Source organism: Trachypithecus francoisi, unplaced genomic scaffold (genome assembly GCF_009764315.1).
Source record: "Trachypithecus francoisi isolate TF-2019V2 unplaced genomic scaffold, Tfra_2.0 Contig01440, whole genome shotgun sequence".
NCBI classification, from domain to species: Eukaryota; Metazoa; Chordata; class Mammalia; order Primates; family Cercopithecidae; genus Trachypithecus; species Trachypithecus francoisi.
Genome location: NW_022681431.1, coordinates 6206820 through 6224394, shown reverse-complemented (window position 1 = coordinate 6224394; position 17575 = coordinate 6206820). Strand labels below are relative to the sequence as shown.

General features: G+C 40.2%; 1 protein-coding gene across 3 annotated transcripts in view; it reads left to right on the top strand.

Moving 5' to 3' along the window:
* The window catches only part of PSD3 (pleckstrin and Sec7 domain containing 3), a 565834-nt gene that overhangs the window by 272790 nt on the left and 275469 nt on the right, over window positions 1-17575 (top strand). For 2 of the 3 annotated variants that reach the window (XM_033226836.1, XM_033226845.1), the window contains exons 5-6: window positions 14774-14968; window positions 15070-15150. In XM_033226836.1, the coding sequence (XP_033082727.1) occupies window positions 14774-14968; window positions 15070-15150 (276 nt within the window). Of the gene's footprint in view, window positions 1-10809; window positions 10977-14773; window positions 14969-15069; window positions 15151-17575 lie in introns of those variants that run through there. The other variant, XM_033226855.1, reaches the window with a different exon arrangement.

The following is a 17575-nucleotide window of genomic DNA, read 5'->3' as shown; positions in this document are numbered from 1 at the left end:
TCCGGGCGACAGAGCAAGACTCCGCCTCAAAAAAAAAAAAAAAAAAAAAAAAAAAACCAAACACTTTCAGGTCGAGTTAGAAGGCAGATAACGTCTAATTCACATTAAAGAACACAGGGCTCACCCTCCTCGCCTTACAGGTAGCTTGGTTTTAGGAGGTGCTAGTGTGAAATCAAATGGCAAAGTAAGGTCATGTATAGCTCCCTAAAAATGTGGTAACTATTTTAGAATGTGATAAATGAAGAGAAGGAAAAACTAGTTTAAAAGTAATGCTACTCGGGAGGCTGAGGCAGGAGAATGGCGTAAACCCGGGAGGCGGAGCTTGCAGTGAGCTGAGATCTGGCCACTGCACTCCAGTCCGGGCGACAGAGCGAGACTCCGCCTCAAAAAAAAAAAAAAAAAAGTAATGCCTAAGGCGCATGCAAAGCTTCAAAACCGACAATGATACTTTTCTTTCAAAAAGCTAATGTAGGCTGGACGCAGTGGCTCACGTCTGTAATCCAAGCGTTTTGGGAGGCCGAGGTGGGTGGATCACCAGAGGTCAGGAGTTCGAGACCAGACTGGCCAACATGGCAAAACCCCTTCTCTACTAAAAAAAAGGGTGAAGCGTGGTGGCGGGTGCCTGTAGTCCCAGCTGTGCTAGGGAGGCTGAGGTGGGAGAATCGCTTGAACCCAGGAGGCGGAGTTTGCAGTGAGCCGAGATCATGCCACTGCACTCAAGCCTGGGTAATAGAGTGAGACTCAGTCTCAAAAAAATCAAAAACAGAAACGAAAAACCTAATGCATATCATCTATTTAGTAATCATGGCTTTCGTTTTCTTAGGTTAGATATTAAGAGCTGAAGACCTTCCCCTCTTCATCCCTGCATTCTGTCCACTTTGATTTTGCCACTTTTTCACTTTGCTCCCCGTTTGGGAACAGTAAGGGATAACCATTAAAAGATCTGCAACCTAAAGAGAGCTCATTGGCAAATGATTTCCACTGATCAGAGTCTCCAGATTCCATAATATGGTAATTGCTTACAATACAACTCAGAAACTCTCAGCTTTGTATACAGATTCATGAAAGAAAGCATTTGAATTATTGCTTTTGGGCATCTTCCACTCAAGTTGATAGCTGCATTGAGATGAGTACACAGTCATTAGACTTTTCCTTTAAGCTTCCTACAGTTTGATTTAGGACAGTTGTACTGAGCATATGTTAAATCCCAGCCATTGTCCAAGGTGCTGTGGTACAAATTTCTTTTTTTTTAGGAGCAAAACTGCAAGTTTATTTTGGTCACCTAGCTTCAGGGGAAGAAGGTGGGTAAGGAGAGGTCTGTTGGCCTCCGGCAAATGAGGCCCACAGAGTTCTCCATGCTGCCCTCGGACGGAGTTCCGACAGTCCCGACCGCAGTGGGGAAGCTGGGAAGTCCGCGCGTGGCACTACAAATTTCATTAAGATAAGGATTCAGCCTTAGAAAAATCACAGACTAGCCCTCGGGGCACAGTGCTGGGGAGAGGATACTCTGAATCCATGACCTACAGGATGAATTAGGTGATTGATGGAGTCTGGACCCTTGGATGATGTGATGGTCATGGAGAGGTACTGCAGAATTAGAGGAGGAACTGAGAAACAGCCCACGAACTTTGGAAGCTAACTTGTGTCTAAAGTATATGTATGATACTAATAACCGTTTGTAAATTGTACCTTCTCCGATCGTGGATGTTGGAGAATTGGCAGTTAATTTTGAAGCTTCCGAGTGATTGACTACTTTGAAATTGCAAGTGAATTCAGGCCTTCCTTTGGGACCTCTTTAACTCCTCTTCCCCTTGCTCATTCCTCTCCAGCCATGGAGGCTCCTCTGAGCTGTCCCTGAAACTTACCAAACGCCTTCCTGCCCAGGCCTCCATTTGTTTGAAATGATCTGAAGATACCTTGCAAAGCCGTATCCTCACTTACTTCTATTTTCTACTCACATGGTACTTTCTGAGTGCTGTGAATAAAATAGCAACCTCTCCTTCCCCTGTTGCATACCTGGTTATATTTGTCTCCAAGGCACTTAAGAATGTCACTGTCTGAATGTAAACGCCATGAAAGCAAGGACTTTTGTCTGTTGATGCTTTATTACACCTAATAGTTACCTGGAACAGTGTGTGAGTTGTAACATATTCAGATATTTGTGGGAGGGTGAAAGGTAGGAACAGAGGGAAAACTTTTCATCTATTTTATTGTTTCTCTCTCTTATTAGAAGGTAAAAGTCCACAAGGGCAAGGCTGCACCCCTAGCACTTAGAAATGTGCTGGCACATAGTCAGTGTTTTAATGAATAATTGGAGAGAAAATTTGTGCAGGTTTGGTTGTGTATACTTAATTATGCAACCATACTAAACACATATAATCATACAGATGTCCTCTAAAAGGTAGAAATGTTTGTTCCTGTATACACCGAAGTTATGCGTGCAGTATAACCTATAGTAATACAGCATAGAAAACCACATAGCATGTTAGTTAAGAGCCTGAACGCACAACTGCAACCGCCCGTGCTGAACTCCAGTCCCAGCTTTACCTCGTACTGGCAGGATGGTCATGGGAAAGTTATTTAACTGTACCATACCTCAGTTTCCTTTTCTGTAAGATGGGAATGATGGAAGTACCTATCATAGGATAAAGGGCATTAACTGAGTTAATATAAAGTGCTTAACATCGTGTATGAAGCAGAGTAAACATTCGGGAATTCTTCATAAAAATAAGTTAAGACAAAATATTTATTGATATTATTACTAATTCATTCATATTGAGTAGTAAAGAGTAGAAAAGTCCCCTCTTAATCCCATAGCCACCGATGAAGATGACTCCTTGGATCTGTCTTCAGAGGAGCTGGAATATTTTAAAGAGATGAAAGCAGGCAGTGACAGAGATAGCATTTTATTTCCTAAGGGAAGGGTCTTACTGCTTGTATTCTTGGCAGGGTGCTAATTTTTTTCCTTTTTAAAATTGCACACAAAGTTAAGTGAATCCAAGAAACCTTCCCTAAATCGCATAGAGCAGCTTTCAGTGTAGTTGTAGTAGGTAACACTTAGGGGAAACTCAGCGTAGAGAGGATGTGTTGTCAGGCTGCTGTTGTAGAAACTGCTTGTAGTGTGCATGAAAATAAAGCAGAAGGTATGTGCAAGGTGTGACTGTACGGCCATGTCTTCAGTGAGTGTGTCAGCAGGAGAGGGACACTGCAGAACAGATACGCAGTTCCAAGCACGCCAGAGAGAAACACAGCAATGCGTGTGCTATAGGACAGTGGAAAAGGTGTCGTAAGAATTTGAAGAAAGGGGCTGGGCGCAGTGGCTCCCTCTTGTAATCCCAGCACTTTGGGAGGCCGAGGTGGACGGATCACTTGAAGCCCAGAGTTCGAGACCAACCTGGCCAACATGGTGAAACTGTATCTCTACTAAAAATACAAAAAAATCAGCCAGGCATGGTGGTGCGCACCTGTAATCTCAGCTACTCGGGAGTCTGAGGCAGGAGGATCGCTTGAACCCTGGAGGTGGGATTGCAGTGAGCCGAGATCACGCCACTGCACTCCAGCCTGGGTGACACAGCGAGACTCTATCCCCCCCGCCCCCACTCCCCCCCAAAAAAGGAATTTGAAGAAAGGGTATAATGTACCCATAGAGATGGTAAAATTTGGACATAACATAACCAATAACCGTAGAAAATATTTGTTCAGCCTCTTGTATCCCAGAAGATGGAAGAGTTAGAAGAGAAAAGGGAGTGGGAGCAATGGGAGGCCAGAACTTCTGTCATGTCCCCTGGCTAAATTGTAGCATTTATTACCTAATCAACAAAGGAGAGTATTGGATCAAATTAAATTCATATTTGTAAGTATATTTTACCTGTGTGCTAGACAGGAAGCGAGTATTCTAAGGACTAGTGGTATAGTTACCCAACTCTTTAACATAAACACTAAACAAACTGTTTTTAAGATATGAAAATTGTAGTTCTTATCCACATAAGGAGTGTCTACTTCTTATCTGTTGCCAGTTAGTCAGAGGTCCTGCATTCCTTCCCTGACCAGTCCCGGACCACCTTCTGCCGGCTACTTCGTATCTTTTTTTTGCTGCCCAGCTTCCGATGTCTACTGTGTATACACTGATACTAATTCAACCTGACAAAAATGCGGACAGAAGAGAATGTCCAATGGCATCTTAAGAACACTCTAGAAAAATGAGTTGGTCAGACTGTGAGTCATTCTTCCTTTCTTGTCCACCGGAATTGGGGCTCACTGATCCTACTTTGCACAAAGAAGCTTCTATGCAAATAATGAGTGTACACATGTGTTTGCATCATTTTTAAAACTTTTATTTCTAAAGTTGGACATCCAGTAAGTTTCTTTGCAAATTATTCGTTTGAAATGGTTATAATATGGGTTTATTCACCTTGACTTGATAATATCGCACATATCACATTCTCATGTGAGAGCTATCCCACAAGAGCAGCACCTTAGCATAGGAAAAAACAAAACAAAACAACTAAAACGACAGAAAGTGAAAACCCACATCATGCCCCTAGAAATGTTTGAACCCCTTCATGGGTGAAAAGTACAGTTGTTACGTTGGAAGGCAGTGCCTCAGGAGCGAATGCAGACTCCACACTCATACAGTGAGTTTGGGTCAGTTTCCATGGCACTGCCTTGCACGTGGGTGCCCTCTGCTGGAATACTGAAGGCAAGACTGAGAAAAAGGAGTGAGACTTGAAAGGTATGCTGTGGGTGGGGCTGGGGGCAGAATCTTTATGTGATGCTTTACTAAAATTTTTTATTGGTGAAGCCTGAATTTTGTCTTCTGTGCTGAACAGAGAAATAGCTGTTAGGAGTTACAATAATGAGGTTTTGTGTGTTTCCTTTATAAAGAGTCTTAAATCATCAGAGGCTGTCCCTTCCAGGGAATGTATTCTATGTAAATGTTGAAAACAGGTTCATTTGAGGCATTTGCCTGAAGTATTCCTACCGGGCACTAACTAACATTTGTATGGAGATTTATATTTAATAAAGTGCTGTCATGTATTATCTCATGTCATCATCATAACCTTAATGATGCTGGTGGTGGTGGTGACGAAGACGGATCTGGTGATAGGAGCAGACGTTTATTGTTCACCGTGTGCCAGACATCTTACATGCCAAGCATCGTACATGAATCTTCTCATCTGATCTTCATAACGGCTTGTGAATATGATACTGTTATGTGTTTTATAGCTAAAAACCTTAAGGTTTACAGAGAATAATGACCTTACCTACCTAACATCCCACAGCTGGTGACCACAGGAGCCAGTGTTTGAACTTGGGCGGTCTGACTGGAGTTCTCCAGCAGATGAGTGCTTTTGGCATCTTCTAAATTAATAATCATTACTTGCTGGCAAACTGAACACTCGCAGGTAGACTTTCCTTAACGAATGAAGAGAGACCCCCGGATTCTTCTGCTGTAGTCGAATTCAAATGAATACACTGCTATTAGACGTATTTCTTTGGCACACTTCGGTGCTTTTTGGTCATACTGAGCAAACTCTAGCCTCTCCCAGCTGATTCCCTTCACCAACATAAGGGTGACTACTTCATCTCTACTGAATTCTTGCAGATAGGGGATGGTTGCTGTTGCTACCAGACAGCTCTACCTGGTTAACCTGTGGGCACCTTGTACCTACCGTTCCCTTGAACCAAACTCCTGGTCTTCCACAAGTGCTTGTTTCTTTCCATGTGCGCACACTGTTACCCATTCCCTCTTCTTCCTCTTGTGTTCATTCTCTTGTTTGGTGGCATCGCCTTCCACCAGGATTAGTCTTGCACCCACTCTGTGAACATAGCTCCATGCACTTCTTAAGCCACTCACCCTGTTCTTCCATTTTAACTTCAAAATAGCTTTCAGAGCAGGCTTTTCCTTCATATTCACACAGACTCGCAATTTGGTTTCTCGTCTCTTGACCGTACTGCTCGGATACCTTTTGTAGCTGGTTTTTCTGTCTTCAGATTTGTCTCCCTGCAGTTTTCCCTCCACACTAGAAGCAAAACTGATCTTACCAAAACCCAGGCCAGATTATTATTCCCCTCTTTAGATCTGTAGTGACTTCCCGTGTGTTAGATGGGTAACTCAAAGCTCTGACAGTGCCTCAAGATCATCTTGGTCCTTAAACAGAAGAATGCCAGGGCCCACTGCAGGCCAGCGACTAAGAATTCCCTGCAGTGCACCCTGGCACGTGTCTTTGCTGAAATCTCCACATGTCCTCACATCCTACTTGGATAGCTAATGGATATCTCAAGGTGAACACATCAAAAATCTAACTTCTTTTCCTCACAACCTGTGCTAACTTTGGTCTCTCGTATCTTGATCGATGGTAACCCCACCCTTGAAGTTGCTCAGGCCTAAAACTGAACTACTTTTCTCTCAGCCTCCCAAAGGACCAGTCGGCAGGTCCTCCGGGACCTACAGCCCCTGCTCCCACCCAAGCTAGCTCCTCCCTGACACATGCAGTACCCCTTGACTGGTCACCCTGCTTGCATTCCTCCAGTCTATTTTCAAAGCAATACTTAGAGTGACCCTTTAAAAATATAAATTAATCTTAGATCTTCACTCAGAACCCTTCAATATTAACCATTTCACTAGGAGCAAAAACCCCAGTCTCCATAGTGGCCCACGAGGCCTTTGAACCACAAAGTCATTCCCAAACTCTGCAGAGGTGTCCTAGGGCATTGCAGTGAGCTCACAGGTATTTCTTAGGATATCTAAAATTTCAAGGGAAACACAGCTCTTCTCATCATCTGTCAAACACCATGTGAATGACAAGTTCAGTGTCAACATCAGATTGTGCTGTATTCCTTTTGATGACATAGCTTTCAGCTGGATTTTCACCAGTTGTTGTGATAAATATTAAGTGCTATGAGAAAATGAGTGGCAGTGTCCAGTCTGATCAGAGATTTAGGAAGTCATATGGCCCAGAGGTACACACATCCATTAGTAAGTGATCATGGTTATTTAATAATAAAAATAATATTTCTTTCAATTTATATGTATTTTTTCAAATGACTAAATTGTTGGGTCCAAACTTAGTAAGTATTTGTACACTATTATTCTGTTACTAAATGGAATCTATTTCCTTTGGCCTTGGAGTGTGCCGGGCATGGTGGCGGGCGCCTGTAGTCCCAGCTAGTGGGGAGGCTGAGGCAGGAGAATGGCGTGAACCTGGGAGGCGGAGCTTGCAGTGAGCTGAGATCACACCACTGCACTCCATCCTGGGTGACAGAGCGAGACTCCGTCTCAAAAAAAAAAAAAAACTTACACATTAAAGACTCTGAATCGAGAAAATGTGGGAACCTCCACCCCACAAGCCCATGGCACTGTGGGTATTGTCTGTTCACTGCCTCTGCCCCAGCCACGCTGGCTTTCTTGCTTGCTCTCACACATCTAACATACTCCAGCCTCTGGGCCTGGAATGCTGTTATTTTATCATAGTGCCAAGGCTAATCTCCTTTACGTCTTCCTCCACTCGTGTCTTCTCCATGAGGCCTCCCGTGACCACTTTGTAGAAAAATGTTTCCACCTTCATCCCCAATTTAGGGTTCCTCTTCCCTATTTGCTCTATTTTTTTTCCAGAGCAAACGTCATCTTCTAATATGTAGAGTTTACTTATTATAATTATTTATTTTTAGCTCCCCTCCCCACCCAGGGTAGTTTTTAATTCTGTTTTGCTTACTATAGTCTACCAAGCACCTAAAATATTTGGTACATTATAGGGAAATAAATACGTATTCATTGAATCCATGAAGACAGACATACCAGGAGATGACTGTCAGGAGCAAAATGGATAGTAGTAAAGCTTATAAAAGTAGTATAGCATTGGAGTCTCACTGACCATGTCCAGCTCCTTGCCTCAGTTTTCCCGTCTGTAAAATGGCTTAAACTATTGCCTGTTTCATAAGACTGACAATTCAATCCCTAGAAAGCAGCCCAGAGTCTGCCACATAGTAACTGTCTAACCATTATTAACCTATTAGGTTTACGGCACCACGGCAGGTGCTATGGCTGTTCTGAATAACTTCTCATTTACGTTTCTTTGAGAATTAGATGATGTGCCCTCTCCACAATGCCTAGGAAATAAATGCCATAGATAATGATGGCCAAAATGATTTTCCTTTCCCTTTTCAGAGACAATTTATGATTTGGGGTTTTACTTATTTTTTGCTTATGGTGTACTTAGTCTTTCAGCCCTGAAAGCTGCGCGTTTGTACTGACCCTCTTGTCTGCTGGTTCCAGCCCTCTGTGTTTCCGTGCATCAGCATGAAGAATGGCAAAGGGGTCATGTTGTTCCCAGTGGTCCTTTTATTCCACTTGCAACTGAAGTCATTTCTTTTCCTTGAGATTCTTCTAATTTGCCTTTGCCTCACTTACGTATAAAAGTCAACTTGACTAGGTGGCTGTTGTTGTTTTCTATGTACAATCCTCGGGGTATACTTTATAAATACAGGGTGGTGCAGGGAGCTTTGACACCTTAGCCTAACTTGTTTTTTGGTCCTGGTTTTATTACCACAATTACATAAAAATTTAAAGAATTTTTAAATTTAAATTCAAAGTATACTATTGCCTGTATGAAATGGGCAATAGTATACTATTTATTAAAGTTCTGGGAAAAACTGACAGTAAAACAGTATACTATTGAGTATATTGTTTTATACAGTCAATAGCATACTACTGATGTCAGTTATATTCCAGAACTTTCCAGGATTAGCTACAGTAAATTGGAAAATTAGTGCCACATACCATTACTGATAGCATAGCATGGAAGACAGTGGAAGAAGTAGACATGGCAGATGGCTGTGTTCTTGCATTCTCTTAGCAGGTGGCTGTTGAGTACCTTCAGCTGCCCCTTGTGTTGAGGATTCGAACTGGAATTCAAGACAGTGGTAGGTGAAAGCGATGAGATTTTTAAAAGGTAGCGCTAAGAGTTCACAGAATTTGGAATGGTGGGGTTGAGGGTAGTGAGAGTGGCAAAGGGAGGTCGGGTGTGGTGGCTCACGCCTGTAATCCCAGCACTTTGGGAGGCCGAGGCGGGTGGATCACCTGAGGTCAGGAGTTCAACACCTGTCTGGCCAACATGGTGAAACCCCGTCTCTACGAAAATACAAAAATTAGCCGGATGTGGTGGCAGATGCCTGTAATCCCAGCTACTCGGGAGATTGAGGCTGGGAGAATTGCTTGAATCTGGGAGGTGGAGGTTGCAGTGAGCCGAGACCGTGCCAGTGCACTCTAGCCTGGGTGATAGAATGAGACTCTGTCTCAAAATAAAAAAGAAGAGTGGCAAAGGGAACAACATAAGTAAAAGGCATGGGAGGCCAGCTTGTATTTGTGTGGCTCAAGTAGGAGGGAAATAGTAGAGGACAAGTTGAAAAAAGAAATTGGGGTCAGCTTGGGAAGGGCCTTAGGACATGCTACAGAATATGGTTCTTGTGTAGGATTTGTGTAAAGTGGCCACATTATCACATTTGTGGTGGTACCATGCAGGTCAAGAGAGAAGGATGAAAACACAGAAGAGGGTGTTTTTTTGTTTATTTTTTTGTATTTAGAGGACATTAGAGAAGAATCAGTAGATTATAGGCAACAAAGTCTTGATAAAACTGTAGAAAAATAGCAGGAATAAATCACAGAAACAAGTGAAAAAATCGAGAAGGATTCTGATTGTGAATAAGCTACCAGTTGACAATCATGGAACACCATTATTGGAATTCTTTAAAGTTTAGAAAAAAAACATTTCAGGAAGTTTTGCCAGATAAAATATAAGATGTCGGCCAGGCGCGGTGGCTCAAGCCTGTAATCCCAGCACTTTGGGAGGCCGAGACGGGCGGATCACGAGGTCAGGAGATCGAGACCATCCTGGCTAACACGGTGAAACCCCATCTTTACTAAAAAATAAAAAAAAACTAGCCGGGCGAGGTGGCGGGCGCCTGTAGTCCCAGCTACTGGGAGGCTGAGGCAGGAGAATGGCGTAAACCCGGGAGGCGGAGCTTGCAGTGAGCTGAGATCTGGCCACTGCACTCCAGCCTGGGCGACAGAGCGAGACTCCGTCTCAAAAAAATAAATATATAAGATGCCTAGTTAAACTTGAATTTCAGATAAACAATGAATAATATTTTAGTATAAGTATGTTCCGTGCAGTATTTGGGACATACTTATAGTAGACACTGTTTTTTGATGTGAAATTCAAATTTAATTGGGTACCCTATTTTTATTTGGAAAATCTGCCAATCTTAGTATGATTCAAAAGGTTGTGAGAAGGCCTGGTGATCAGACTCAATGATCTGGTCCTTCATTTGATGATGGAGTGTTTTGATGAGAGAATATTACCATGTTCACTTGGAGGTCAGAAGTAAAGGCCCCAGGGAAGCATTTTCTGGAACACAGGGAGAAGCTTTTGGGAAGTCTCTTACACATTCAAGTGACTGGTAGGGATTTATTTATTTACAATCTTACTAGGTTGTAAAGGGATTTGATCAAGAAAAATAGGGAAAATAATACTGAACTATAGAAAAGAGAAAATCCAAACTGTAGAAAGCATCTAATGCTCAGCAGACTAGAGCTGCCATGTCTTGTGTATTCAAGGAAACAAAATGGGGTGTTATCCCCTCTGAGAGGGATCACTGAGTCGGCTTTATCAAGTGTGAGCGAGACTGGGCTCACTGCTTCTTATGTTCTTGATAGACAGTGGCCCTTGTGTTCTGGCTCCTGTTTTTATTAGAACTGCAAAAACATTACAAAAACCCCAACAATGAACACTCAGCTGAGAATGTGAGGTCATAGCAGTGTGACCTCACAGGGAGTCAGGTTCTTGGAAGGCTGTGAGGCTCGGCGAACACTGAGCTTGGGAGCTGAAGAAGACTGGACGGGGCTTCAGAGAGGAAGGATGGTCCAGGCGCACCCCAGGGGTTGTGATGGGCTCTTGTTGGTGTCTGTGTGGTTGCTGGTAAGTTTGTATTGCCATCATGTTGTCACGCTTTCTGATTTAAAAGGAGCAATTTTGGTTCTTGTTCAAATAATCTCCTAAGTTGTGAAAAGGATAGAATGAAGCCGTTTGGGACCGAGATATTAATCCTTTGTTCTTTATTTTCTCCTTTTATTGAAGCCTTTTTGAAGAAGATCCAGAAAGTCTGACACACACAGATATTGCAATTATATCGTTTTGGTGAATGTGAAGAAAATTAGGTGAAATCACCTGGACTGGGCAGCATAGTAGAAAAGGGGCAAATATGGAGGATGAGTGACATGAGGAATGGAATGATTTTGAGCAGTAAATTTTTAAAATGTGTTATTATTAGAATGAGAACTTGTATTTGAACAAAATTGGGCCAGTATTATATATGTGGTATAAGTGCATTGTTTGCACAGAATGATTAAATAAATGCCATGAATTTTCCCTGGGAAGTGAGCAGTAAGTAGTGGTTTAATTAAGAAGAAAATCCTTTCTTTGACATTTGTGTTTACTACATGATAGGAAAAGTACGCATGGAGACACAACTGCAAGGGTTTTGTTTTGTGTGTAATTATAAAAAGTACTTGTTTGTAATTAACATGGTTCTTGGAATAAATATTTTACATTTCTTTCACTTGTATGGGAAAACACAAAGTAACCATGAAGAAATTTCTACTATGAGTTTTCTCATAGGTTATACTGTCGATAATGATTATTCAATTTCCTGATGGGATAGATTTCACAAAACTGAATGGTAGTGTTAAGTCTCTTTTTAAAAAAATTTTTTACGTCATAGTTGGGGGGATCTCACTGTGTATTCCAGGCTGGTCTCAAACTGCTGGGCTAAAGCGGTCCTCCTGCCTTGGCTTCCCACTGTGCAGGGATTACAGGTTTGAGCCGGCACACCCGGCCATGTAATGTGAAGTCTGTAATGGAAGATGTGGGATGAAAAAAATCATGCATTTAAAAATGCATTTTCATGGAGATTTTATCGTAATGAAGCAGTTTAATTTAACTGGTGGGTGTGTCTGTAGGGAAACTGTTCAGGGTGTTGAGGGTTACCATACATCTTAGTTTTCCTGGGTCAGTTCCAGTGATTGTCTGCTGTTCTGCCATTGATACTGACTGTGGTTTGGTATTTGACTTAGAGTTTTAGTAAGTGAACTATTACCATTAATAGCCATGGCGAAATAAGTCGGCATGGGTTTGGTAGACCTAACTTTGTATTCCCAGCTTCTCCCATGGTGTCATCTGGGAATGTGTTATTGACGATTTTACACAGTTGACTTTAAAAGACTCTCTCTCTTTTCCCTATTCTTAGAGCTTCATTTCAAGGGCAGGATGTCTGGTGCTTGCTGATAAAGTGTGCTTGGAGAAGAGTTGCTAGGGACAGTTAACTCCTTCTAATCCTGTGGTGGTTGAAGGGAGTATGAGACTCTGCAGTTGCTTGTGATACCAGCTGGTTGTCGAGGAGCCCTGGCTGCTTTCTCAGTGACCTTGAAGCATAAGGCCAGCGCTTCCTTGGTAGAGCAGTGGGAAAAGGGAACTTGTAAATGAGGTAGAATAAGTGACAAGATAGAGCAGTTCTGCTTAGAAATGCATTTATTTTTGCTACAATGGTTTTTGTCATTTAGTGATACAAGTTTACAACTTATTTTTTAGATTCAGATTTTTGAAAACATAACACCTTTGAGATCATTGAAATACTATATCACTTACTATATTAAAGTATAAAATGGGTGGTTTGGGCATATTCAGAGTTGTTTAGTCGTTACCACTGTCTTAAGGATTCCTTCATCACCCCAAAATAAAAAAATGTCCATTAGCAGTACTACTTTTTTTTTATTGATAATGCTTTCTTTATTTTGTAATGATTATAATAGCATGTTTCCCCTTTAGAGTGTCCTGGTTTAGACAGTAAATGGTTATTCTGCTTAGTGCAAGCCAAGTTAAAGAACTATGGGATAGAGCAAGGGCAGATAAACTCCCATCCATGGGCCCAGTTCTGCCCAGCCTGGAATGGCTGTTAGGTTTTTTAAGGTTGTGACAAAACAACAACAGCAAAGCACCATGTGTGACAGGGGCGACATGTGGCCTGCAAGTCCACGATATTTATGATTTGGTCCATTATGGAAAAATTCTGACCGCCCTTGGTTTAGCATCTGTGGTAAGTGTGTTCGAAGGCCGTTTACGCACATTTTATCATGAGCATGTCTTACTTCCAAGTTAAGATAAAGATTTGGAAATTAATGTATCCTCATTAGTTTCAGTGTTACAAATACATGAGAACCATCTATAGCTGACCACAGGCTGTAGTCTTTAAGCCCTATCTAGGGCCAAGTTCTCAACGTGTTGGCTGTGGATCTTTCTTCCTTCAGTAGGTTTGTGAGATCAAAATTATTGTACACTAATTACTACAACATTATTTTTCTTTTTCACTGCGTTGATATCGTATGGTACAAAAACAGCAGTGGGGGTCTTAGCAGAATCTCAGGCAGTGGCACCAGACTCTTCCAGTCATTGTATTCTCCACTGTCATGTGCTCAAAATGAAAATAAAGGCCAGTTTCACCTTTAAAAACAACCCTTAATGAAACCAGTACAGTTTGTTTATTTCATTTTAACGCTTGAGTTCATGTCTTTTTAATTTTGTGTGTGATGAAATGGGATTAAAGCGCTTCTGTTCCTGATAGTCTCCAGGAAAAACATTCATCTGTCATTTAAGTTGAGATTAAAAAATAGTCACTTTTTTAATTGAATGTCATTTTACCTTGAGAGAATGACAAACTATGGTTATTGGCAAACATCTTCTTGAAAATGGAGTAAGTCTATTACACTAAGGAAAACGGCTGATAATATTTGTAGCAAATGATTACATTTGAGCTTTCGAACAAATGTTATAATTTTGGAAAACTTGTATCTGCCACCAAAGGTTTGGCAGCTTCCCAATACTTAGACTTTTCATTAATCGTGACATTAGTGAATGTGATTTTTTTTTTTAAGGTTATATAATGAAATGTGTCAACACATGTTTTGCAAATAACCAATGTGTGTGTTATAAAATCATGTGTTGGTTAAAAGATCCATTCAAAGTATAAGATAGATTTTAATATAAGAGTACAAAAAGTTAATTGATACAAATTTAGATTCCATATTGCAAGTAAGAATATCCTTTAAGAAACTACCACTTACCTCATTTTGGTGTTATATCAAAAAAGAATATCCACAGTTATCTGAAAAGGATATTAACATATTTCTTTTTTTTAACGAAAGATGAGTGAGGGCAGATTTTCTCAATGTGCTTCAACCAAAATAATATATTGTTACTGGTTCCCATTAAAGAAATTTGTGTTTAAAAAAAACAGGGAAACACTGTGATTTGTGTCACTAAATTTTATGTTCTTTTGGAAAACATAGTTGTATCTTTATAATATTTGTTATATATAACAGATTTATTTTTAAGTGAGTTAAAAATGTTTGTTTTCATTACTACTATGGTAAATATCAGTAGGTATAGCCCACATTAGTGGAAGCTCTATGGAATCTTTCTAAGAATGTAAAGGTCTAGAGACCAAAAAGTTTGAGAACTGCTTGCCTAAGATTTAGGCAATCTTTTCTTTAGTTCTTAAAAATATGATAACTGAAACTACTTTTATGAATATTTAAACATAAAATGATCTCATCTAAGATAGTGTAGCCAAACTAAAAGAAACTATCAATATTTCATCAGATATTTTCCTTTTTGCCATGTAAGAAATATCTATTATTTTCTCTCTTTATCAATTATCATAGCAATGCTGGGGTGAAAACAACACAGCTAGAAGCTCATTCCGAAATGGGGAGCACTGAAATTTTGGAAAAGGAGACCCCAGGAAATCTCAGTAATGGTACCAGCAGCAATGTGGAAGCAGCGAAAAGGTTGGCCAAACGCCTTTACCATCTGGACAGATTCAAAAGATCGGATGTTGCAAAACACCTTGGCAAGAAGTACGTTCTGACCCATTGCCGGAATGTGAATTCTCTCCTGTTTTGTGTGTGTTTTAAATAGTTTACCTTTCAATAACCAAGTCTATTCTGTTTCCTTATAGCAATGAATTTAGCAAACTAGTTGCCGAAGAATATCTGAAGTTTTTTGATTTTACAGGAATGACGCTGGATCAGTCACTCAGGTATGACTAAGCCTCACTGCTGCTCTTCATTACCTTCAAATGATTAGTTCTTAGAGGAGAAAGTAATGCCTTCTAGCTAGAATCTTATTTTTATTCTTAAACCTCCAGCTATAGGTGGAGTATTCCTTCTCCAAAATGTTTGGGACCAGAAGTGTTGTGGATTTCGAATTTTTTCAGGTTTAGGGATGTTTGTGTTATACTTATCCAGTTGAATATCCCAAATCTGAAAATCTGAAATGCTTCAGGAGCATTTCCTTTGAGTCTTATTTCAGCAGTGAAAAGTGTTGTAGATTTTGGAGCATCTCTGACTTTGCAGTATTTTGGATTTCTGATTTTTGGGTTTGGGATGTTTAACCTGTACTTTGTGAACTTAGCTAAAATTGTATTATAGATTTTAAACACAGCAAAGAGAAAAATGTATGCATTGAATGAAATGACACATGAACTGATATTCTGCACCTAATGGGAAGCCTGAGTTCAGATGGTAAACAATTGGTAGCATAGCAAATCTTGATAAAAAATGTCATCTGTAGGAATTTTTCTGTTTTTCATTTTTTTATTGTGGTAGAATACAGATAGCATAAAACCTATCATCTTACCAATTTTCATGTATACAGTGAATGTCATTAAAAACATTCATAATGTTGTCTAGCCATCACCACCATCCATCTCCATGATTCTCTTCTTGTAAAACTGAAGCTCCATAATCGTTAAAGAAGGATTTTTTTCCTTCCCCTCCTTTCCTCCTGCCCCTGGCAAACACTATTCTACTTCTCTTTTCGATGATTTTGACTACTCTAATGTAAATGGATATATACATTATTTGCCTTCTTGCAATTCATTTAACTTAGCATAATGTCTTCAAGGTTCATTCCTGTAGCATATGTCAGAATTTCTTTCCGTTCTAAGGCTGAGTAATAGCTCATTATGGGGAATATATAAATACCACTGTTAGCTTCAAGAGACGCTTGGGTTGGTTCCATGCTTTTGCTATTGTGAATAATGCTGCTATGAACATGAGTGTACAAATATTTCGTCAAGACTCTGTTTTCAATTGTTTTGAGTACGGAGTTTAGTGTTTGAATGATCAGCTTAACACACATACACACACACACACACACACACACAGAGTTTATAGACTGTAGAATTTTTTTCCTATAGCCCAATAGCGTTTTTTTTTTGAGACAGAGTCTCGCTGTCACCCAGGCTTGAGTGCAGTAGCACCATCTTGGCTCACTGCAACCTTCATCTAACAGGTTCAAGCAATTCTCCTGAATCAGCCTCCCAAGTAGCTGGGACTACAGGTACACACCACCATACCTGGCTAATTTTTTGTATTTTTAGTAGAGACAGGGTTTTGCCATATTGGCCAGGCTGGCCACGAACTCCTGACCTCAGGCAATCCACCTGCCTTGGCCTCCCAAAGTGCTAGGATTACAGGCATGAGCCACCCTGCCCAGCCCCAATAGCCTTTTAAGGTGATACTTTGGAATTAACTCTTCAGTGGAATAAAAATGAATGTCAACATAATCAGTAGAAAGTATCTGTAAAACTGTTTCCAACAATACCCTCTTTCTCTGACCTTTTCAAAGGAAGATGTCTAAAACTCACTGATTCTCACTTTTTACATTATATTGTATTGCACGTTTCTAAGAGTAGCTGAAGATAACACCTAGTAATCATTTAATTTTAAACACTACTCATAAAATGTCAGTGTCTGGAAGAATTCTGAGATCAGCTAGCGTAACCCTTTAATTTTACAAATGAAGAAACTGAGGCCTGGGAGGTGACGGGAGGATGTTTGGACTGGAGTGTAGTACTTCCATGATTTATTGTAGGACTCTTTTCATACATCAGAGGTACTCAGGCTTTCTGACAAAAACAGTTAATAGTGGATGAAAGATCTATATTTTTGCCTTGCATTCTGATGTAGTTTATCAAAGTTAAGAAAAATTAAAGTTTTGTCAATATATAGTTTGTTAACCTTAGTTATATCTATAATAAAGAAGGCAAAATTTTCATAGAAATGAAGCTTATGGTGTGTTTCTTACAATAGTAAGATTTCTTAGACATTTTGAATTTTTTTTTTTACTTCCTATCTCATGTTTAGGAAAACGGATCTACATTGTCAGTGGAGGGTCATCTGGATTAATCTCAAATAAACAGTGCTCTTAGTGACTCTGAGTAGATTAGTGTGTGGTTTTTGGCACACTTCCTATAACTTAAAGATGTTTTTATACATAAGCTGATTTCATTATGTAAGGAATAAATTACTTATATCTCCCGATTTCCTGCTCCCATAACAAATTAATATTAAAGTGTGATAATAGACAAAATTAATAGAAATCTCCTGTGTACAAAGCAATGTAAGTTATAGTGGCTTCAATAGAGATGACAATCATGTAACAAAATTACAGAACCACCC